This window comes from Fukomys damarensis, unplaced genomic scaffold (genome assembly GCF_012274545.1).
Source record: "Fukomys damarensis isolate Sample0158 unplaced genomic scaffold, DMR_v1.0_HiC HiC_scaffold_33, whole genome shotgun sequence".
NCBI classification, from domain to species: domain Eukaryota; kingdom Metazoa; phylum Chordata; class Mammalia; order Rodentia; family Bathyergidae; genus Fukomys; species Fukomys damarensis.
In genome coordinates, this window is record NW_022900945.1 from 25,467,352 (window position 1) to 25,490,542 (window position 23,191).

General features: G+C 35.9%; 2 protein-coding genes and 1 pseudogene across 7 annotated transcripts in view; 1 reads left to right on the forward strand and 2 right to left on the reverse strand.

Annotated features, from left to right (window-relative positions):
* CUNH1orf146 (chromosome unknown C1orf146 homolog) overlaps positions 1-18,565 on the forward strand; it is a 32,826-nt gene extending 14,261 nt beyond the window's left edge. Inside the window, exons 3-6 of one of the 4 annotated variants that reach the window (XM_010644930.1) lie at positions 15,357-15,450; positions 17,096-17,264; positions 17,627-17,705; positions 18,389-18,565. In XM_010644930.1, the coding sequence (XP_010643232.1) occupies positions 15,357-15,450; positions 17,096-17,264; positions 17,627-17,705; positions 18,389-18,523 (477 nt within the window). In that variant the 3' untranslated portion in view covers positions 18,524-18,565. Of the gene's footprint in view, positions 1-8,800; positions 9,050-15,356; positions 15,451-17,095; positions 17,265-17,626; positions 18,157-18,388 lie in introns of those variants that run through there. The other 3 variants (XM_010644927.2, XM_010644926.1, XM_010644928.1) reach the window with 3 other exon arrangements.
* On the reverse strand, positions 5,895-7,597 carry LOC104876739 (annotated as a pseudogene).
* A 756-nt stretch (positions 18,566-19,321) lies between the features above and the next one.
* Positions 19,322-23,191, reverse strand: part of Glmn (glomulin, FKBP associated protein) — a 39,136-nt gene continuing 35,266 nt past the window's right edge. For all 3 annotated transcript variants that reach the window (XM_010644925.1, XM_033758281.1, XM_010644924.1), the window contains 3 exons: positions 20,805-20,928; positions 19,524-19,606; positions 19,322-19,438 (listed from right to left, as the gene is read on the reverse strand). In XM_010644925.1, coding sequence (XP_010643227.1) covers positions 19,322-19,438; positions 19,524-19,606; positions 20,805-20,928 — 324 coding nt within the window. The remainder of the gene's footprint in view (positions 19,439-19,523; positions 19,607-20,804; positions 20,929-23,191) is intronic.

Consider the following 23,191-nt stretch of genomic DNA (forward strand, 5'->3'; position numbering starts at 1 on the left):
TTTTTTTTTTTTTTTTTTTTTTGTACCGGTGGGGATCAAACTCGGGTGCTTGCGCTTGTGAAGCAGATGGTGCAACCACTGAGCTAACTCTCCGGCCCCTGAGTTGTTCTCTCTTAATGCAAACTAGTAGTCCACTGAATGGGTATTTGCTAGTTTATTTAGCCATTCACTACTGGATGAACATTTGGGTTGTTTCTAGATTTGGGATATTATGATGAAAGCTGTTCTGTGTATTCATGCATAAGTCTCTGTGCAGGTATGTTTTCATTCTAGTATACACCTAGGAATTAATTTATGGTGAGTATATGTTTATTTTTATAAGAAACTGCTGAGACAGAAGTGCCTGGCTCCCCTTTTTCCAGTCAGAGGCGAGAATGGTTTGGCTGACAGCTGTCATTCCTCTCCACCCCACTTCACTCCCCCATGGTTCCTTGAGGACAGACTGAGACAACTTGCCTCATTGTCCTCCCATCACCCCTAAAGTAATTTCACAGCTATTCTCCAGGTTTCCTTGACAGGAGATGCTGCTTTACTGTTGGGTGCAGTGCCCCTTCTCTTACCCCTGCCATTCCAGATGCTGCTGCAGCCTCTGAAGAAGTAGCAGGGAAACTGTCTCTAACATGTCGATGATCAGGGACAAATCTATTATTAACATCTTCCAGCCCCAGTAAACTGTGATTAACACAGATACCCCTCTTAAGGAGTCCCTGATTTTAGCCCCACCAATCTCACAAAAATCAGTGCTGTATTATGCTAGACTGCCTTCAAGATGGCTGTGACTATCCTGGACATCTGTACCTGCTCTGGGAGATGTCTACCCTGACTATAGCAGCCTTGAATTTGAACTAAGAAGAATTGAGTTTGGACCAATAATTAGGCTCAGATCAGAAGGCATGAATTAGACCAATTTAGGCCAGTTGGCATGCTCATATTCAGACCAAGCAGGAGGCTCAAATTCGGACCAATCAGCTTTGTTCCAGTACTCCTGTAAATCTCATGATTTACACCTTGGGTTGTATGGGCTTGGCAGGTCCTGTGAATCTACTCAGGATTCTTATCCTAAGTAATGTAAAACCCTCAACTGGTAACACTGGCAATCACTTTCTGAAGTTTACTAAAAGAAAGCATTGAATCCACTTAAATGCATAACTAAAATTTAAATAAATGTGGAGGATGTTGCTTTATACTCTGACCAGCAAAGTATGAGATTTCCAGTTGCTCAAAACTGAAAGGTATTTTTCACTAGATTTATAGCTATTTTCTCTTAGCATATTGAAGATTTCATGTCACTGATTCTAGCTTGAAGTGGTACCATTAATGAGATAGTAATTTTAAGGTATAGATTTATTTTTATCTGTTGAGGCTTTATGAATGTGACTTGGTGTCATTTATCAGGTTCTTATCTATCTTTTCCTTTAATACTACCTCTATCCTATTCTCTCCCTCCTTCCCTTCTGAGCCCTTATTAGATCTTCTCATAATATCCTCTGTGCACTTTTTAACCACTATTGTTGTTGTTTTTCTGTTTTATTTTTTGGTACCAGGAATCAAACTCAGGACTTTGCGCCTGCAAGGCAGAGCTAAATCCTTGCCTCTTTTTGACTTCTTATTCTTTGTCTTTTGAGACAGCACTTATCAATTATGTCTTCCCTGAAAGTAATTTCTCTCTCTCTCTCCCTCTCTCTCTCTCTCTCTCTCTCTCTCTCTCTCTCTCTCTCTCTTTTTCCTGGGGATCGAACTCTGGACCTTGCGCTTGTGAGGCAGCTAAGTCCACTGAGCTAAATCCCTGACTTTGAAACTAATTCTCTTTACTGCTGTTAAACTTATCTTTGTAGTGTTTGTTACTTGTTTTAACCTTTTCAAATTGTAAAATATACATAGAGAAAATAAATATATATTAACCATTTAACAGATTTATTATAGAGACTTCTCATGTAACCAGTCAAGTCATGAAATGGATCATTACCAATTTCCCTTTACCCCCAGCACTATAATTATGTCAATGATAAAATAAGTTTATGTTAAATGTTTAAAACTTTTTTTAATTGCATCAAATGTTTATGACACATTTTTTTCTGTAATCACAATTCCCATATATATTTAAGGTTTAGTTACACAGTTAAATGGATTTAATGTTAAATTTAGTCTTCACAAAAATGATACATCTTTGCAACACCTAACTTTATTAATGATGATTCATTAGACAAGCATAAGGCACAGAAAACATTCTTTTCCTGGAGGAGTCAAAATTGTCAGACACAGCTCTCAAGAATGTCCTCCCCAAACAATAGAAGTCTATTCTTTCTCACATATTTTGGTGGGTTTTACATGTCTTTTACTTTCATCAAAGCCAGAGTTTGCTTTTGTTTTTCATTGTCCTTTGATTTTTGTGTGCTTTCTAAATTCAGAAGGGGGTACCATCATTTTTATGCTACTAGTTCCTATTTTTAAATATTTTAAGTGGTACTTCATTTAATACTCTTACACATAAATTATTTTTATATATTGACAATTATTGTTTGAGAAAAATCCTTAGAAGTAGAATAGATGGAGAGCTGGGGATTTAGCTCAGTGGTGGTGCCTCACAAGCACAAGGTACTGAGTTCAACCCCTAGTATGGGGTTGCGGGGAGTAGAAGGAAGAAGAGAAGAAGGAGGGGGGAGGGGGGAGGAGGGAGGAGGGGCTACATGCATTTTTCAGGCTTTTCATATATACTGTCAAATGAGCCTCCAGAACATTTCCATTTCCATTTCCATCAGTAAAGGTCAGTAAGGGTCATTTACATTTCCATCACGAAGATCCAGTAAAACTCATGCTTAAAAGTTTCAAGTTTTATTTTATCAAAATCTTTGCTAGTTTGCTAGTTTAGATTTTATACTTATTTGAAGATATTAAGCATTGTTTCATATACATATGTATGTTTAAAATTTTTTATAGTGGTCTGCATTTGGCCCTGTTTACTATTGATATTCTGTTGGTATAAATCCCCCACTTCCCTAACATACAGCCTCCCTTATTAGCAACATTCCTCACCAGAGTGGTACATGTATTACAATTGATGAACCTCTTGATTCAGTCACCCAAAGTCTATAGTTTAGATCATTAGGGTTCCTTCTTGGTGTTGTACATTCTATGCGTTTGGACACATGTATAGTAATAGATGTAATCACCAGAGCTATTTTAAAAATCTTCCATGCTCTTTTTATTAATCTCACCTTCCTCTCTCCAGCCCTTTGTAACCACTGATTCTATTTTTACTGTATCCATAGTTTTGGACTTTTCAGAATGTTATATAGTTGGAATTATATAGTCAGTAGTCTTTTCAGGTTGGTTCCTTTTGCTTAATAACAAGCATTTGAGGATCCTCTATGTTTTTTCATGGTTTACTAGGCCATTTATTTTTAGTGCTCATTTATTCCATTTCTGGATGTACTACAGTTTATCCATTCATCTACTGAAGGATATCTCAGTTGCCTGTAAGTTTTGGCAGTTATGAGTAAAGCTGCTGTAAACATCTGTGTGCAGTTTATTTTCATCTCCTTTGGTTTAATACAAAGCAGTGTCATTGTTAGCAAGAGTATCTTTTATCTGTTTATTTCACAATAGTGGAATTAAACCCAGGACATTTACATTGTGCTACATTCTCAGCCCTTTCTTAATATTTCATTTTGAGACAGGATCTTGCTAAGTTGCCAAGCCTGGGCTTGAACTTTTGATCCTCCTTCTCAGCTTCCCAGAGTGCTGGAAATACAAGCACGTGCCACCACACATGACTATTTTAGTTTATAAAAAAATCACCAAGTGGTTTTCCAAAGTGGCAGTATTCCTATGCTTTCCCACCAGCAGTGAATAAGAATTTCTGTTCCACATCCTTGCCAGCCTTTGGGGTTATCATTGTTCTGAACTATGACCATTCTAACAGATGTGCAGCAATTCATTGTAATTTAATTTGCATTTTTTCTGATATTCCTCCCTAACCCAAGATCATCTAGATTTTCTCATGTGCAATCTTCTTGCAGTTTATTGTTTTACCTTTTATTTTTATATTTACAATTCATTTTTATTAATTTTTGAAAATACAAGATTTTTGTCAGATTGTATATGTATAGCTGCCAGTTATACTTCCATTGTATTGCCTTTGCTCATTTGTTAAAGATCAGTTGACTGTATTTATAGTTTGTTCTTCTTCAGTATCGAGTTGGACATTCTGGTTTGTCCCCATATAAACTTAGGAATCAGTTTGTTGGTAATCACAAAATAGGTTACTGGATTTGAACTGCAATTACATTTATCTATGGATCACATTGGGAAAAATTGACTTCTGACAAGATTGACTTTTCCTATCTATGAACATGGAATTTCTCTCCATTTAGTTTTTTGATTCCTTGGAGTTTTCATTGCAGTTTTATGGTTTTCCTGACATGTCTTATATATATATTTTATAATTGTATATATTTTATTAGATTTAAGTTTTTTATTTCTTGGGGTAAATTATATTGTGTTAGTATGTTAATCTTGTATCTTGAAACACTGCTAATATGTAATTTCTTATTAGTTCCAAAAGCTTTTGGTTGGTTTTTTTAAAGGTAGACTTTTAATAACTTTTTATCACCAGGTTGAGTCATGCAATAATAAATCATTAAAAATTTCTGAAAGTGCATTATTGCTTTTGTAAAAAATGCTCTTTCTTACATAATTGATATCTCATACTGCATTTCATTCAAAAGGTCCTGACCAAGTAATTCCCCAAACAAAACAGTGCTCTTGACCATTTCAGCCCACTGTTAGGAGGCAGGTGCAGAATGTAGAATGTGATGAATCTGGGTAGGAGATGGCCAGTCAAGGCCAGACTGGGTAGGGGACACTGGCAGGGTTTAGAGCTGGCCATAATTCAAACAGGGAGCCAAGGTGGTTTAAATGACATTTTATTTTAATTATGGTTTAATTAGTCAACACATCAGGTCTTCAAAAAGGAGGAATCATTAAGAAAGTTTACTGCATTCTTTGGACTATGTGTCATAATTGTAATTAGCAAATTCTGGCAGTTAACAAGGTATGAAGATAGCTATTCATCAGGCTTTGTAATTTTTACTGGACAATACATGACTGATAAGCTATAAATGATAACTATCATATGTTATAAAAATACTAGTTTTCTTCATTTATTATGTTTATAGGTATCCACCGCTTGAGTCAAGGTTACACTTGTTAAGTGATAAAAGCAATTTTTTCAGCAGGATGTACTTGTTTTATTCTAAAAGAATAAAATGCACAAAAGGAGCAACTTTTATTTTTCTTTGCAACTTGTAAATTTGAATTATTTTGCTGATGTAAAATACTGGTAATTTGGGCCAGGGATTTAGCTCAGTGGTGCTGTGCCTGCCTCCCAAGTACAAGGTCCTGAGTTCAATCCCCAGTACTGGGGAAAAAAACCCAATAACTCACTGGAGGACCATGTCACCTTCTGAAAATACTGTACACCTAGTTCTTATGTGTATCAAAGCTACAGCTAGCTTCACTTTGCCTGGAGCAGAAGCAAATGACTGTTCCAGGAAGCCTTTCTGGTCAGCACTGGCTGGGCAGGGAGCCCCAGAGTAAGGCAGCACAACCAGGGTGAAGGGGCTTTGTATTCCAAGGAAAAATACCTATGTGACTGCCTGGCACAGATGATTTCCACTCTCACACTCATCAGCTTGTGCACAATCTTCTAACCTTATTTTCCTTCTTCTTAAGGGGTTGATTTGGATTGACTTGTTGACAACAGTATCCATTATCTAATGAGTCATGAAAAAGATTGCTCTGTTTATATGTAAACTTATAATAGGACAGCAGAAGTTACAGGTGGAGAAGGTGGTGAGGCAGTCACACTTGGTTGGGATTCAACTGTATGATGGTCACACCAGCTTCATGTACACCCTGAAGACTTTCTTGATGGTATTGACATAGGCAGCCATTCTCAGGTCCAAGTACTTAATGGCTATGTGCATGATTTGCCTGGCTGATCAATCATGTAGGCCAAGCCAAAGTGCATGATATCTTTGTCTGATGCCCCTGATTTCCTGTTCCAGAATTCTGGTGTTGTTATGAATAGTTTCAACATGGTATAGTTCCACCATGCTCCCTACATTTTTTTTCTCAACTCCCTTGAACAGATATGAACAAGTGGTACTTAGAATCCCTTTCATATTTGAAGGTCATTTGGCATGATTTATATTCTACAGCCTCTCAAAGTAAGATACTGTCACTCCTCTGGCATTCAAATAGAGATTTGGAATAACCATAATGTTCCTCTCCAGGAAAATCTTATCAGCTTCTGGAGTGGTCATTCCATTGGCACCTTTAGCAGTATCTTGGTTGTGATTATGGGTATGTTGGATTTGGTCAACTGCTTCTCACTGGCAATAGGAGTCTGATGTCACAGTCAGCCTTCCTTTGTAAACCCTTGCCTTGGGGAAGCCCAGAGTTGATCCGTGTTGCAGCTTGGAGTCTTCCAGTTCTTTTGGTCAGTACCATCTGAATTATATATACTCCCATCAGCTTCACCAACACCAACACATGTAGCACCAAAATGAAGTAAATATCTCAGAGTGTAGGCCCACATTACCAAAGCCCTAAATGATAAATGTTTTATTTCCAAAGGCTGATGTCATTCCTAAAATGCTCATACTTCATTGATGAAGTTCTCAATTCTGTGGAAAACACAGTGGCTGGTAGAAGAGACTGATGGGCTTCCTGGTAATGCAGGTGTGTGTGTGTTAATATCATAGCAACCTGTGGTGCTGGCATAAGTGTCTGCCATCCAGGACATCGGCTTTCCTGTGCTCATGTCCACAACAGGCAAGTCAGTGCCAGGACCAATAAAACCCTTTACTAGCTCCATCATTGTCTCTGTAGTTCATGGGGCAGATTTTAGTACCTGCCTGAACACCACCAAATGGTGCATCAACCACTGCACATTTGTATGTCATTGGCAAAGCCAGGGCTTTCACTTCATCTACACTCATATCAGTGATATACTGGATACCTCCCTTGCAGGGATTGGGGTCCTGGCTATGCTGACTGCAGTAGCCCTAAGTGACCTCCCATGAACTGTGCTGAATGGGAAAGAGGGATCCTTGACGATGCATAGGACGCCAAGCATGAAGTTTTGCTCTACTCCTTGTTGTCATGGGTCCACAGGTCCTCCACTAGCTTGTCCTCTAATATTGCAGTCAAAGAAGCTTTCCACCATCTTGAAGATGTTGGGGTCTTCCTTGCACTCAGCCACTGCCTCACTGTAGTGGCACCAGGTGGACAGAAGTAGCAGGTAATGCATTTCCCAAACACCCAGCAGTGTAGCAGGCCTGGCACAGGGCAGGAAGAGTACCTTGCCCAGGCAGTTGTAAAGTGATGGTTGCTGCAGGGGTGAGCAATGCTGCAGCAAGGGCTAAGTACTTAGTGTTTGCTTCCCCTTTAAGCTGCAGCTCCCTCCCCCCACAGCTGCCCCTTCCCCTTGCCACTGTTGCCATGGGAGGACAAACTTTGGGTGTGGACACTGGACTTCTGCTGCCTCCACAGCCTTGCCTGGCCTTGTTGGTTGATATTTTTACATTTTATACACAAACTATTTTTTATTTTCTACACAAACCATGATGCCATCTTTAAACAAAGAGCATTTTCTTTCTTTTCAGTCTGTATTCCTTTTCCTCCTTTGCGCTGTCATACTGCTTTAGCTAGGACTTGCAGTGCATGTTGAAAAGGAGTAGTAAGATGGGACATTTTCAACTTCATCCTTATCTTAGTGGGAGAGCTTGAAGTTTCACTATTAAGCATAGTTTAGATGTAGGATTTTCGTACATATTCTTCATCAAGTTGAGGTAGTCCCCCTCTATTCCTAGTTTACAGAGTTTTTTTATTGTGAATGGGTGTTGGATTTTACCACATGAGTAGATGTGATCATGTTATTTTTCTTTTTCATCTCATTGATATGATGGGTTACATTAATTGCTTTTCAGATGTTGAAACAACCTTGCAAACCTAGAGGGGAAAAAATCCCACTCAGTTGTGCTATGCAATCATGTGTACATTTTTTGGTGAGATTTCCTTTGTTTGGATTATTTCCTTGAGTATTTTTGCTTGTATGTTCATGATCAGTAGTTTTCAGGTTTTTTGTTGTTTTTTTGGTTGTTTATTTGTTTTGGTACCAGGGTTTGAACTCGGGTCCTTGCACTTGCAAGGCAGGCAGTGTCACCACTGAGCTAAATCCCTGGCCCTGTAGTTTCCTTGTAATGTCTTTAGTTGGGGTATTAAAATAATAACAATGTTATGGTTTACAGTATATCGAGATATCCTCCAAGAATTTCTTGTGCTCATAGGTGGTGTTATAGCCATCTCAGCAAAAAAGAATCACACCACCAAAATGTCCAAATTAAAGTCCTTTATAGCTGGCGATCAAAGGTGAGCTTTTTGCTCTTAACTCCCTTTGGTACTGATCAATCAGGGAAGCTCAGTTTTTAAGGGGAAAAACCACACAATAAAATGTCATGATCTCATCTTTGAGCAAGCACAAGGGTACAGAAGCAGATTGCAAGTTAGATTAAAATCCAATTTTGGGGATCTGGCAGGAAATTCCTAACCTTATGGTTAGGGCCACAGTATAGCATGTGTGTCCTTCGTTCTTAACCTCAAGATAATATATATCTTGTCCTTTGATCTCAACCACAAGGTAAGCTATGTGCTGGTTAACATCACTTTAAGCAAGCAATCTTAGGGAGGAAAAAGGAATAAAGTTCATGTGCAGACTGTTGGGGGGGCAGGTTCTGGTTAACTCACTTCAGTGGGGCTTTGGGAAGGTGATCGGATTATGGGTCAGTATAGCTGACTTGCCATTAGAAGATGGGGTCTGGTGGCAAGAGGTGTGTCCCTGAAGGTGTGATCTGGAAGGGTTTATCTCCCTCCCCAGCTCCTACCCTCACTCTCTGCTTCTTGTCTGCCATGCAGTAAGCAGCTCTCCTTCACCATGACGTCCTGCTTTGAAGCTACTCACTGTGGACTGAAACCTCTCTATACCGTGAGCCATCTCTTCTTCCCCAAATTGTGTGTCAGGTATTTTTGTCCCAGCAATGAGGAAAGTGACTATGACAGATTTTGGTACCAGAGAAGTTGTGCATTACTGTGACACTACCTGACCATGTGGTTCAGAAGCCTTTGGAACTGGCCCATGGCAGGAGTTTGGGAAGGTTCTGAGGTATTGTTTAGAGAAACAGCCTGAAAATGCTATGAGCTGAACTTGATGGGAGATTCTAGTCAGCAGCACTCAGAAGACCAAATGCTGATAAAAAAACAGAGGATATGCACCAGGCTTAGGAGGGTTGAGATGGGAACAAGAACTCCATTGGCAGTTGGACTCCTGACTGTGTGTGCTATGCTCTGACAGAAAATTTTTCTTCATTTTGTTCAGAAAATGGAGATTAAGGGTGACAGACTAATCTGGCAGAGAAAATTTCAAGGCAGCCCAGCATCTCAGGCCTGGGTACTATTGGGGACTTTTAGCCAACTCTACATTGAGAATCAAGAATGAATGACACAGTTAAGTGATTTCAAAAGTTTTGAGTTTCACCAGAAAGGAAGCTTCTATAAAGTTGGAGTAGAGGACAGCTTGGTTGCTTAGTATTAAAAAGAAATCAAGTACTTTACACTAGGGAAAATACAAAGGATGTCTTGAGGGCATGCCCTGGGGAGTCTCGTCTCAAGGTCTTCACTTTTCCACTTGTGCGTTTGCAGAGACATTCTTGCACTCCTAGGCAGGGCTTTTGGAAAGTGACTAGATTATGGGGGAGGACTAGCTGGCCTGCTGTTAGAAAGTGGAGTCTGGTTGGAAGAGGCAGTTTACTGAGGGCAACTCTTTCAGACCCTGTTTCCCTGCTGCTAGCCAATGAGCAGCTCCCCTCTGCCATACTGTCCTTTGGAGCCAGCCTATTATGGACTGCAGTATCTACAAACTGTAAGTCAAAATAAACCTCTCTCTCCTCCTAAGTTGAAGTCAGATATTTTGTCCCAGTGATGAGGAAAGTGACTGTGATAGGTGGCCTCACAGAATGAGTCAGGAAATGTGCCCTACTTCTGTCCTCTGAAAGAAATTGGAGAGAGTTGCTAGAATTTCTACTTCAAATGTTTGAAAAAATATCACCAGGGAGCTCAGTATGGTGGTGCATGTAATCTCAGCTGTTTGGGAGGCTGAGGCAGGTTTAAGGTCAGACTCTGCAATTTTATGAGACTCAAAGGGGGGAGGGTAATCTGCTGTACAGAAAAGAAAAAGAAAGAGAAATAAAGAACCCCACCAATTCACCAGCAAACTTACATAGACCCAGTACTGCCTATCTTGAAAGGCTATTACTGATTTAATTTCCTTAGTAGGTACAAGGATATTCAAACTTGGATAGAGTTGTTCATAGTATCCTTTATTATCTTTTTAATTTTCATGAGATGTATAATAATGTCCCCTTTCATTTTCTATATTAGTGATTTGTGCTTTCTCTTTTTTTATTGATTTTTTTTTTTAATATTTTAAAGGGCTAGAGATTTGGCTCAATGGTTCCATCGCCTGCCTTGCAAGCGCAGGTTCAATCCTGGTACACACACACACAAAAAAAATAAATAAATCTTTTAAAGAATTAGCTTTGGTTTTCATGATTTTTCTCTATTGATTTCCTGTTTTTAGTTTTATTGCTCTCAAGACTAATTCTTTTTTTTTCTTCTTTTCTGCTTAGTTTGGATTTAATTTTCTCTTTTTCAATTTTCTAAGAACTACATTATTGTTTTAGACCTTTCTTCATCTCTAATATATGCATTCAATGCTATAAATTTCCCTCTCAGAACTACTTTCATGGTATCCTACAACCTTTTTTTTCTTTGGTACCGGGGATTGAACTCTGGTCCTTGCGCTTGCAAGGCAGGCCACCGAACCACTGAGCTAAATCCCCGGCCCTTTACAACTTTTGATAAGTTATTTTCTTATGTTTCAGAATCTTAAAATAGATCTTGAGCTATTTTTTTCTTGTGTGTTATTTGCAAGTGTGTTGTTAACACACTTTGGGGAGTTTTCCACTTATACTAACTGATTTCTAGTTTAATTTCATTGTGATCTGAAAGCAGAAATTTTAAAGATGTGTTTTATGGCCCAAAATGTTATCTGTTTTAGTGAATACTCCATATGAACTTAAGAGAAAATGCATTTTGTGTTGGATGAAGTTAGTATGGTGTATTTTTCTTTATCCGTTTACTTCTAATCTATATTTGCCTTTATAGTTACAATAAATTTCTGTGTAAGTATTGTGCACTAACCAATTGTGCCACTGGAGCTCATAAAATAAATTTCTCTTAGACAACATATAGTTGGGCTTTATTCTTTAATCCACCCAGGTAATTTCTGTCTTTCACTTATTGCATTAGACCAGTGATGTTCAACATGATTACTGATATAGCTACCGTATTTATTAGTTTCCAAGTTTTGACTTTGTTCCTTGTTTCTATTGTCTTTTTCACTTTTGTAGTTTTGCTTGAGCATTTTATGTATGTATTCAATTTTTCTCTCCTTTCATGGCATATCAGTCATGTTTTTCCTAGAATTTGCAGCATACATTTACAACTAATCCAAATCTACTTTCAAATAACACTATCACTTCATGGGTAATGTGAGTACCTTAATAAAATAATACTAATTCTTCCTTCTGTCTTTTGTATCATTGTTGTCACTTTTCACTTATATATAAGCATACATACATCCTCGCACAAGATATATATTCACCTAAGTTGAATTTATGTTTTTTCTCTTCATCAGAAATAACTATACAATTTTTAAATGCATGTTTTGTGTTATCTCTTGAAAAGAACCTTAATAACTAATCTTTGCATTTCTTCAGTAAAGTAGTTGGTTGTTGTGGATTTTTATTCTTGCTCTTTGAAAATTTGTCTAGCTAGTATTTTAATTTTACATCATTATTTATTAAAGACCAGCTTATAGTTTTCTCTTTCTGTGGTATTTTTGTGTAGAATAGAGTGGTTTTTCTTTGTATCACTCCCCTTCATTTCTTATGTACCTATGCACTTTATATAGTTTAGAAATTATTTGTACTCTGAGATGTAAAGGAATTTTTCTGGGCTGGATTTGTAGCTCTATTGTAGAGCACTTGCTTCGCATGTGCAAGGCTCTGAGTTCAATCCCCATCAATCAAAAAAACCTTTGGGGGAGATTCCTATTACATTACCTATGCTGATAATCTATTTAGAAATGTAGAAAAGTAATGGTTTCTATGGTTTTTGTTCTGTTTTGTTTTATACTTTATTACATTTTCATAAATACTATATTTGCAAATATTTGCTCATTTCATAGAGGTTGTCAATTTAAATTGAACTCTGAAATTCACATTTCTGTGGTGAAATTTTCCATATTGACATCCTTTAAATTACCTAATAAATTCTATATCAGTTATTAAGTGCCCCTTTCCATACTTCATATCACGTGGGTAGATTTTCTAGATACTGTACCAGTTTTAAAGGAATATAACATGTGTAGGAAGGATTATTATATAGATTTATCTGGAATGCTGGTATAAACCATCATTTAATAGGCTCAAATGCATTGCCAAATTCCCAAAGAAAAAAAAAATAATATTCAGTATTTTTCAGTCTTTCCTGAATAAGGAACATCTTTTCAGCTCTCATGGGAGTATAATAGCCCCTGAAACATATTTTGGGGAAAATCCAGTCTTAATTTTCTGATTATTTTGACAAATCAGTGCTTACAGTTCCTATTTTCTCAATTTACTACTTTCTAATTTTATTATTTTCTTATCAGTTTTTAATTGGCACCTCCATAGAATATGACTGATATCCATTATTGTATATCCATCCAGTATAGTGTGTATGGGTCATTATGATGTGTGTGTCTCCAGTTATCCCCAACAGTTTCCCAATTAGCTTACTTATGTATATCTTTTGCACTCATAAAATAAAAATTATACTTTCAAATCTGAATACCCTTCCCACTTACTTTTTGTCTTTGCTTTTCTCACTTTTATCCTCTTCCTTTACTTGCCTGCTTGATATACTACTTTTCCTACTTTACAGGTTTGACTCAAATTTTAGGGAGCTTTCCTGACTCTTTCACATACTTTTATATATCTTCTGATACCTTGCCAAAATCCTCAACATTGTTGGGCATGATGGCTCGTGCTTGTTATCCCAGCACTTAGGAGGATTGTTATCCCAGCGTCTGCAGGAGGATTGCCATAAGTTCCAGATTAGCCTGGGCTACATAGTGAGTTCAAGATCAACCTAAACTACATAAACTACATAGTGAGACCTTATCTTAAAAATATGTTAACATCTTTCATCTCTCTGAACACAGTAAGCTTAGCTGTGTTAAGCTGTGTACCTGATTAGCTTTACTATATGGATCCCCTGTGGTCTTATTTCTATTATATATTATTTCTGATGATTTTCTTTTATGTATTCTTATCTCTTTATGTGTGTTTTAAAATTTTGTTGGAATTTGTATTTGAAAAAATTGTAGAATTAGGGCCGGGGATTTAGCTCAGCGGTTCGGTGGCCTGCCTTGTAAGCGCAGGAACCCGAGTTCAATCCCTGGTACCAAAAAAAAAAAAGAAAAAAAGAAAAATTGTAGAATTAACAGAATGCCTAAAATGTTATATTCCTCTAGAGAAGCCTTAATTCTTTAAGAGAATTAAACCCCTAATGCCCTATTTGCCAGGCATAACATAGAATTTGAATTTCAGATATTAATTATATCCCAAATACTGAATGGGATATATTTATACTAAAAATTGCATTATTGTTTATACTTCAAATGTACATGTGCATTCTGTATTTTTATTTGCTAAATATAACACCCCAAGCCCTAAATTATTACATATGATGAATTAACTTACTTCATGTACATATAGAGTGACACTAGTTATAGAATTGAGAAAATGGTTGATTAAATCCTTTTCTTTGTTCTGTAATTCAACAGACCTGATTGTGAAGACCTGATTAGGAAAGTTTGCTCTAGGGAGTCCTGCTAGATTCTTAGAGTACTAGTAATTTACTATCTTGTTAATACAATTTCAGGGATTGACATGGCTTGAGGCTGAGCTAAATTCCCTTTGAGAGCTGCTCTACTTTTGTCAGAAACTCTATTCAGCTCTCTTCTGTCTCTTCCTAATTGGCAGATGCCCCCAGGGAAGAAATGGCCTAAATGCTGAGGTAGATCTCTGAATTTTCTATATAGATTTTAGCCTTGTACTTTTTTTCTATCCTGCTAGCTATATGATGCATTGAAGCAGATTTTAATTTTTCTTTAAAATGTCCAGTCTTTTCAAGTTACCTTCAACAGGAGAGTTAGCCTAAATTACTTAATCTTCCACTGGTGAAAGCAGTGTACAACTTAAAAACTACAGACGCACCATAGTTGAACTCTAGGTCAGATCTAAGTATCATTAAAATAGATGGAAAGGAAGTATATATTTTACACATAATTTCTATTAACTTAAAATATATATATGTTTAGGAAGAAAATAAAGTTAGCTTACCTAAGGGATTTTTTATCTACCTGAATCTAAGAAGCTTGAATCTTAACCAATTAGGAAGTACTATTAACCACTAAGATTTAGTATCTTGGGTAATGTGATCTAATTGCTTGGGTAGAATAGGAAATGAGGTGAATTTTGAAATGGTTAGTTTTTAAACCAGAAGAAAGTAGTTCTGTCTTCATATGTGTTTCCTGGCTTACTGTTTACTTATTTAGAGATGGAGTCTTGCTCTGTTGCTCATACTGGTCTTGAACTCCTGGGATCAAGTGATTCTTCTGCCTCAGCCACTCAGGTAGCTGGGACTATAGGTATGGGCACTGTCCCACCTCTGACTCATCTTATAAATATATAATAAAGTAAAAAATATAAACAAATGAATTGGAAAATTGGTTGTCTCCTGTGTATGCTGTATGTCTCTGGCTTATTGTGTTTATATCCACCATCTAAGAAACATAGCCATCTTGAACTTGTTCACTAATGCATGTCAGAATCTGTTCCAAGGTGTTTATTTTTAAAAGTCTGCATTTGCTCTGGTTCTTAGTTAATACTGTTAATTTCTGTCCCAAAATAATATAGCTATAGTATACCAGCTCCATTTCCAAACTTAGTGTTTCAATAGGACTATATTTTTGCTTTTTAAAATTTTTTCTCCATAGATATTTACTTTGATGATCAAATCTTTAAGTGGTATAGTTATAAGCTATGAAACTAAATTTTTTTCATTAGCTGTAATAAAGAGTGTAGTAAGCATGTCTTATGTTTGTATTTCTGAAAATTCTTTTAAAGAATTATGAAATTGCAGCTGCTCTGGAAAATCAAAGCCACAAGATTCGGTATTCAGATTCAGTGGAAAAAGGATCAATTTTATTTTCTCTTTCTGGTACAGTATATTTGCTAACTGCTTTGATTTAAATTTCTTATAAAGATGAGTACAAACCTTAATTTTTGCAATTGGGTCACCATTTTATAATTTAAGGTGTTATCTTTTGGGAGAGGTAAACATGTTAAACTTTGTTGTTGCTGCAAAAGCAGTATATTTGTCCAAATAAAGAATATGGAGTATTCCTAAGTTAAAAATCACTAAAATAAAGCTGCACCTGTGGAGTCTGGTAGAGGATGGGAACAACTAATTTGCTTTGGAACTAAGATGAAAATAGAAAATGCTACTTTCACAGCAATCAAGACTATTAGTTGGGCATGGTGATGCATGTCTAATCCTAGCTCTGAGGAAGGCTAAAGCAGGAGGTTGGCAAGGTCAAGTCTTATCTGGGGAACTGAACAAGACCTGTCCAAGAAAAAAAAATTTGTTTCCTCATTGAGTTTATTGGTACATTTTAGGTATACAGTACAGTTAATTCATCATTGGGATCTTGTACCTTTACATGACAGGTCTTGGTTCTCATTTTCTCCCCTAGAAAAAAAATTTTTTAAGGAGTAAGGATATATGTCAGTGGTAGAGTGCCCTTGAGTTCAATCCTGTACTACCTCACACAAAAAAAGATTAAAGTATTAACCATATTAATAGAGCCCACATCACATCACTGACCAAAATTTATATACAAAAGTCTATACATGAAATTGGTTTCCACAATTTTGTATGAGCTTACTGATTAGGATATGAACAAATACTAAGTTGAAGAGCTATTTGGGGACAAATAAATTTCCCTTAAATCCTAAAACTATGAGTAATGAGCAAAGCACAGGAATTAGATTAAGAGAAAACTGGGGCAATAGGCGGGGGGCAATTCTACCTGTGATTGGGAAATAATAGTGGTGATAAAAAGGTTGTTATGGTTTACAACTAGAATGTCCTCCCAAAGCCTCGTGTGTTCAGAGGTGACTGGATCATGGAGATTGCTACAGTCATCAGTGGATTCATCCACCAGTTAGTTCAGTAGCTATTGTTAGGAGGTAGAACCTCCTTAGTGGCCGTTCACTGGAGGTGTGATCTGGGTGTTTCTTCCTCCCTGGCTTTTCCCTTCTGTTGAGCAGCTTTTCTTCATTTGACCTATGCCCTTTCTACCTTAGAACCAGCAGGCTATCGACTGAATCTTCTAAAAGCTAGGAGCCAAAATACCTCTCTTAAGTTATGCTTACCAAGTATTTTGTCCCAAAGACAAAGTGACTACCTCTACTGTAGCAAAGGCTTTGGGAGATATATACTTTCAAAAGCTCTTAGAAATAGACCTTTGTGGGCCCGGGATTTAGCTCAGTGGTGCTGCTGCCTGCCTTGCAAGCACAAGGTCCTGAGTTCAATCCCTGGTACAAAAAAGAATAGACTTCCTGGCTGAAAGTGGTCCAGCCTCAAACTCATTTTTGTCTGGTTTAACAGAGAGCCCTCCAGGGGAAAGGAAATCATTTTTGGTGACCTACCACAATTCTTGGCCACATTATATACATCATTTAACTGTTCTGACAAGCTTAACAATTACCCCCATCTTGTAGAAAAAGGAACTCATATTTTATTTTTTGTTTACAAAATTTACCATGTATGAAAAACTGACTGTATACATTTACCTTTTCAGGAATTGCATTTTTATTGATGGATGCTAACGAATGCATTATGTCAGCCGAAGAAATATTTCTAACTAAAATTGAAAATTTTCTTAACATTCATCGGAATAGTTTTTTGGTTCTGTTCGCTGCTCTTCATGGGCCTGAAGAATGGAAACTGATATTCAGGATTCAGCAGAGGTATAGAAGAACAGCGCTACAGACTTATTATACTGTGTTGTGTTTACTTCCGTTAATTCAGGCAGATGTTTTGTTTTGCTAGAAGAAAAATTTTACAATGTTAACCTGTCATATTTAAGGAAACAGGACAAACTTGTTTTGATTTAGGGTGGCCAGAGTTCATGTTGATTTATTGGCTTTTCCTGCAAGACCAAAGTAAACAGTTAAGTTCTGGCAATAAAGCCACCTCAAATCCTGTGATATAAGGCAGGTCACGAGGAATAAACACATAATAAACAATAGAGGTATCGCTCTTCATTAAATGTATTTAAGAGAACAAATGTCAGCTAAGGTATATGGTCTTTATGATTTTACTTTTTCAGATTCCTGGGAAATAAATTACGGATACTTCCAGTACACAACACAGCAAATGCTGTCAATCTCATGTGCACTATAGCTAAGGTAAAACACCTGGGGAAAGATACATGGTACTGTTTTCAGGTGTTTGGCTTCAGACTGCAAACCACCTTGAGCAAGAATGACAAATATCCTGCTTTGTTCAGCTCAGAGAAGTTGCTTTTTCACACATACAACCCTTTCCCACTCCTGAACTCAACTTCTCAATTTACTCCTGGTAGTCACTACCCACTTATGATTCATTTTGGGCGGCAAGAGCATTTGGCTGCTCTTTGTGCCGGGCCAATAGGTTATCTCTTCCTTCAAATCCTGAAGTATAAAATATTGTTCAGATTGCAATCAGAGCAATCTGGGTGCAAACATTTTTTAATGAAATGTTCTCCTTTAGTTCACTATCTTCCTGATTGTTTTCCTCTGTGAAATGTGCCTAGATAAACCCCCACCCCAACTCCGCTAGGCAGAATTAGGTCTTCCTTATTCTTACACTTGGAACACATCCCCATTGAAGTAATTATTGTACTATTCCTTTTGGCTTGCATGTTTGATATTCCTTGAAGATAGAAATCAGATATTTTATTACTCTTAACAACTCATATACTGTATAATTTTTTAGATCAAAGGTGGTCATATTTGCTGAATGAATTTAAAGTTAGGTTTTCTTTTATGTGATCCTGGTAAAAAAAAAACTCATTTCTGTAATAATGCTGCATATTTATATCTTCTTCCAGACTACCTCCAAACCATATATGGATAGTGTCTGCTATAGAATGATAACAACTAAAGCTTATATCATAGAGCAAAGTCCTGTTTGGAAGACACTTCAAAAGATAAAACTGAATAGTGACTCAATTAACCCAAATTAGAGAACTAGTTATAAGTGTTCTTTTGGAAGAACATAAGAATAATCAAACCTGTTAAGTTATATTTAAATATATATTTACTTTAAAGATGTTTATATTAACTTAAATAACATGTATACAATTAAAAGCCATTTTATTTTAGCTTTGCTGAGTGATCATTTTCTATAACGTTTAAAAAGTAATTAGTACATATATAATTATAAAACTCATTCAGTTTCTTGATAAATATTAAGCTGGATGGACAAATAAGACCAAGTAAAATACAGAATTTTCTAATTGGCTCCTTGCCAAAAAGGAAAAGACTCTTTCTCTCTCTGGTTTTCCACAAGATCGACCAATATTTTAAAATTAATCTTTGCAGATGCTTTCATATCGGGGTTGTGAAAAGACTTTGTTCCGTACGACTCCTCTTGAAGCATGGGAAGGGAAGCTAAGAAAACCAATAAACTGTCTTCAGCACATCACCTTTACAGTAGTATAGAATCTAACCTGACACAGGATTTCTTAACTGCTACAAAGCACTTAAGCAGAAAGTGTACCATCTTTTTTATAAACACACAACTATATTAATGAGTAAAGCATTTCAACATTTTATGAAATAGAAAATTTTTAGTTTGCAACAAATTTTCAAATGTAGTATTTTTAACTTTTTAAAACTATAATCCATGATCCATGTGTTTTGATAGAATCTGACTACTGAAAAAGCCATACCTCTTTGCAGAAAAAAATTTACAAAGATAGTAAATAAAGCACAATGGAAAATACAGTATTTTATTAATTTTTATTTAGAAAGTGAAACTTTTACTTTATTCCAACATTTTCTTCAGAGGTAGACTTTGTTTTTATTGCAATGAGTTCTTCTACTCGAGCTAGAACACTTTGAATCAAGTCAAATGTGAAAAGAGCTGAATGTAGAACCTGCAATGCCAAGAAAAATTAGTGTTGTTAATGCTGCCTTTAAAATAAAACATAGAAAATACAGTTTAAGAAAATTTCAGATCACCTTAAGCTGCATTTCAGGAGGCATATTAGCGATCTCTTCTCTACCTACAGTTACAGAACAAAGGTCCTTAGACTTCTGGACTACTGTAAGAGAAGAAACATCATATCAAACTTAACCATTAAAACAAGTCTCAGATTTTAACAATACATTTATAAGCTACTTTCATCATTTACTTAAATGTTTCAGTTATATCTGTAAATTAAATCTTAACACGAGAATATTTAAATCAAGCTATGAGTAAATACACACTAGATTCTGCAGTATATGAACTAATGTTTTTGTAGAGAAACAGCATTATTTTGGCATATAAAGGATGCATGAAACTTCATTTTTATGTGGAATTATAGCCCTTTAAAAAAGATAACATTTTAATAATGCCCTCAAAAATGCCACCACATATTTAAAAAAAAAAAAAATATATATATATATATATATATACACACATAAAATCACATTATAACAGAATAGTTGACTTACATCTACATCTAAGATTCTTTTTATAATTTGTACAGATTTATTCAAGGGTAAGATAGAGGTGGACCTAACAATACAAAGAAAGTATAATGGCAACAAAGGAAAATGCTTGTAATACAACAATATTCTTTAAAGAAAAAAAATTTTTTAGCTGGGCATGGCACACACCAGTAGTCCCAGAACTTGGGAGGCTGAGGCAAAATGATCGCCACAAGTTCAAGGCCAGCCCAGGATTTAGCTCAGTGGCACCACGCCTCCTTGCAAACACAGGTCCTGAGTTTGATCCCTGGTACGGGGGGGGAAAAAAAAAAAAAAAAAAACCCAAAAAACAAAAAACAAGTTCAAGGCCAGTCTGAACTACATAGTGAGTTCACTCAAACAACAAAATAAAAACAAATTTTTTCAACCACTGGAGATCTAATCCAAGGCTATGCACATACTAGGCAAGGGCTCTACTGTTGTGCTATACCCACAAACCCTTTATATTTTGAGACATGTTCTAAGTTGCCCAGAACTGTGGTCTTCCTGTCTTAACCTCCAATACAACCACTTTCCTAATTAGAATTTGAGACTTTGAAACAGATTGTGCTTCAACTTGGTGTAAATCTTCATTAACTCCATTTCAGTGTTAATTGGCTTAGAGATTTACGAAGAATCAGTTTAATTATAAGAACTGACTTAGCTCTTGTGGTCTCTCATTTCACAAAAATTGAACATGAACTAAAGTGTTTTTTATCTTGAATGTGATAGTTCCAAAATTTGAGTAATTTTCAGACCTAATTTAAAAGAAAATTATATATTACCAACCTTGGTTATTTTCTTGGCGATTTTTAATTTCTGCTTCATAGTGTGCTTTTGACATATTAAGTCCTGTATGAAGTGGCTTTAAGAAATTATTCTCAATCTTTCCAAGTTCTGTCCAAAATCCAGTCTGTTCAGAAGAATTAATGAAAGAATTAATTATTTATTTCAGCAATTACTAATCGTCTACTATTACTATCCATGTATACAGAACAGGTGACAAAAATGAATGAAACACCATCCTTGCTTTTCAAGACAGTTTACTTTTGTTACTGTATCTAGTTATGAGTATCAAGCAGATAAAAAAACACAAATTAAAAGAAAAATGTACACAGGGCACTATACTCATGATTGCTCCATTTGGGTAGTTCCTAGTTTTAAGATCTGTAACATTCATCCTTGAGAAAAGTATCAGATGATAATTCACACACTTTGAAACATTTCTCTTTCCCTATATACCATTTCTACAATGAATGTACCGTAAATATTCCTTCAACTCTGGACTCTTCAATATCCTTATCCTCTTCCACATTATTGGCTCTCTTTCCTAGTGGAAAATTTACTATAAAATACTAATTTGGACTTTCCTAGTGACTCATGTAAAGGGAAACTTTGCTTAGGGAAATTTCTGAGATGTTTTCATTTCAAGATCATTTCCTCCTACAATACTAAAGAAGGGGTGTAATGGTGTCTTTTTTTTTTTTTTCTCTTTGATACTGGGCATAGAACTCAGGACCTTGCCCTTGTCATGCACGCGCAATGCCACTGAGCTACATCCCAGGCCCAAGAAGTCTTAATTTTATTTAAAAATTTTAAAAGGAAAGACAAGAAGAGGAAGAAGGAAAATCTATTAGGATCAAGTTTCCAGGTACTCTAACTAGAAAATGTCTGAAAGGAACCCAGTTATCCTTAACTATAACAACAAAACAGACCACCTGAATCCTATTTTATGAATTTATTTTGATCCAAGTAGTATATATTTTACTTAAAAGAGTACTCCAAATAAAATCTACACATATTTATGCTGAACAATTGATAGTGTTAATGACTTTCACATCCTTTCCATTTAAATCTGCCCTTTTCATTCTCCTATACTACTAGGAAAAATACTGTTCTAGGGATTAAACAGATCAGAATCCAAGACCTCAAAAATAACCCTGTCCTTTCACTCAACACTAAAGAGGTTAACCTGGGGAAATAATTAAAGATGTATATTGTAAATATTCTATTGCAGATATATATTTAAAATAATGTTTAAAAAGCAAAGAACTGGAATTCATGAACACATTTCAAAACATTCATATAATAGAAAGCTACAATATTGTTCAATTAAATAGTTCTTCAGTACATACTGATGAATAGGAAAAAGTTACAAAACAGTATAATTCCTATAGTATGGCATATCACCTATAATGGCATACAGTATAGTATCAATAGATGGGATTTTGAATACTCCATTTCTTTTTGCTTAACTACTCTGCTTTTAAAACAATGAACTTGTTTTAAGTAAAGATTTTTTAAATATACTATTAACAGAAAGATTTTTAACCCTTTATAGAAAACATGAATTACACAGTATTACAGCAAAAACATCTTCCACCAATGCAGTTACATAACATAATAACCATATTACTCTACCACATTAACCTACTGCTTGCTCTCATTTGTTTTCACCTCTCTGCATAAGCTTTTTAAAAAACTTATCTACTGCTTCTTTTTTTTTTAACCTTCTTTGCTTTTAACTCTAAACTTGTAAGTGGATCCCAGTACCACTGATAGTTGTCAGGGTTACTTAGGATACTGATGAAACTGAGACAAAGTGTACAGAGAAAATATCCTTTAGCCTATACTTACCTTTATCAAAAGGAGACATTTTCTCTTATTTAAAAAAAAAAGTAAAATACTAGATACGGTCTCCATATTCAAGAAGCAGCCATTATCTAAAACTTGAATATTTAGCATTCCTAATGTGTAAATCACTTAGATACTTTTCATGTTTAAAAGCTTATATAAATTAGGATAATGTATCCTGTTTCAACTGTCTGTCAGTCCTATGTTTTTGAGTTATTTATGTTGTAGCTGTGATTCTTTGACTGGTATATGGGCATCTCAATACATAATAGCTATTTGGGGAGGGAATGAAGGAGAAATTAAGATGTACTATGTACTTGTACCAACTGCCCACAATAAATGTAAGCATGTACTGCAAATGTGTACTAATTTTTTAAAAAATAAGATTATAGCAGTCTGGGGATTTACCTCAGTGGCACCAAGCCTGCCTTGCAAGCGCAAGGTTCTGAGTTTGATCCCTGGTTCAGGGTGTGGGTGGGGGGACGGAGGGTTATAAAGCAATTCAACATAAAACATTTTATCCTGCTAATTTTTCAGTATTT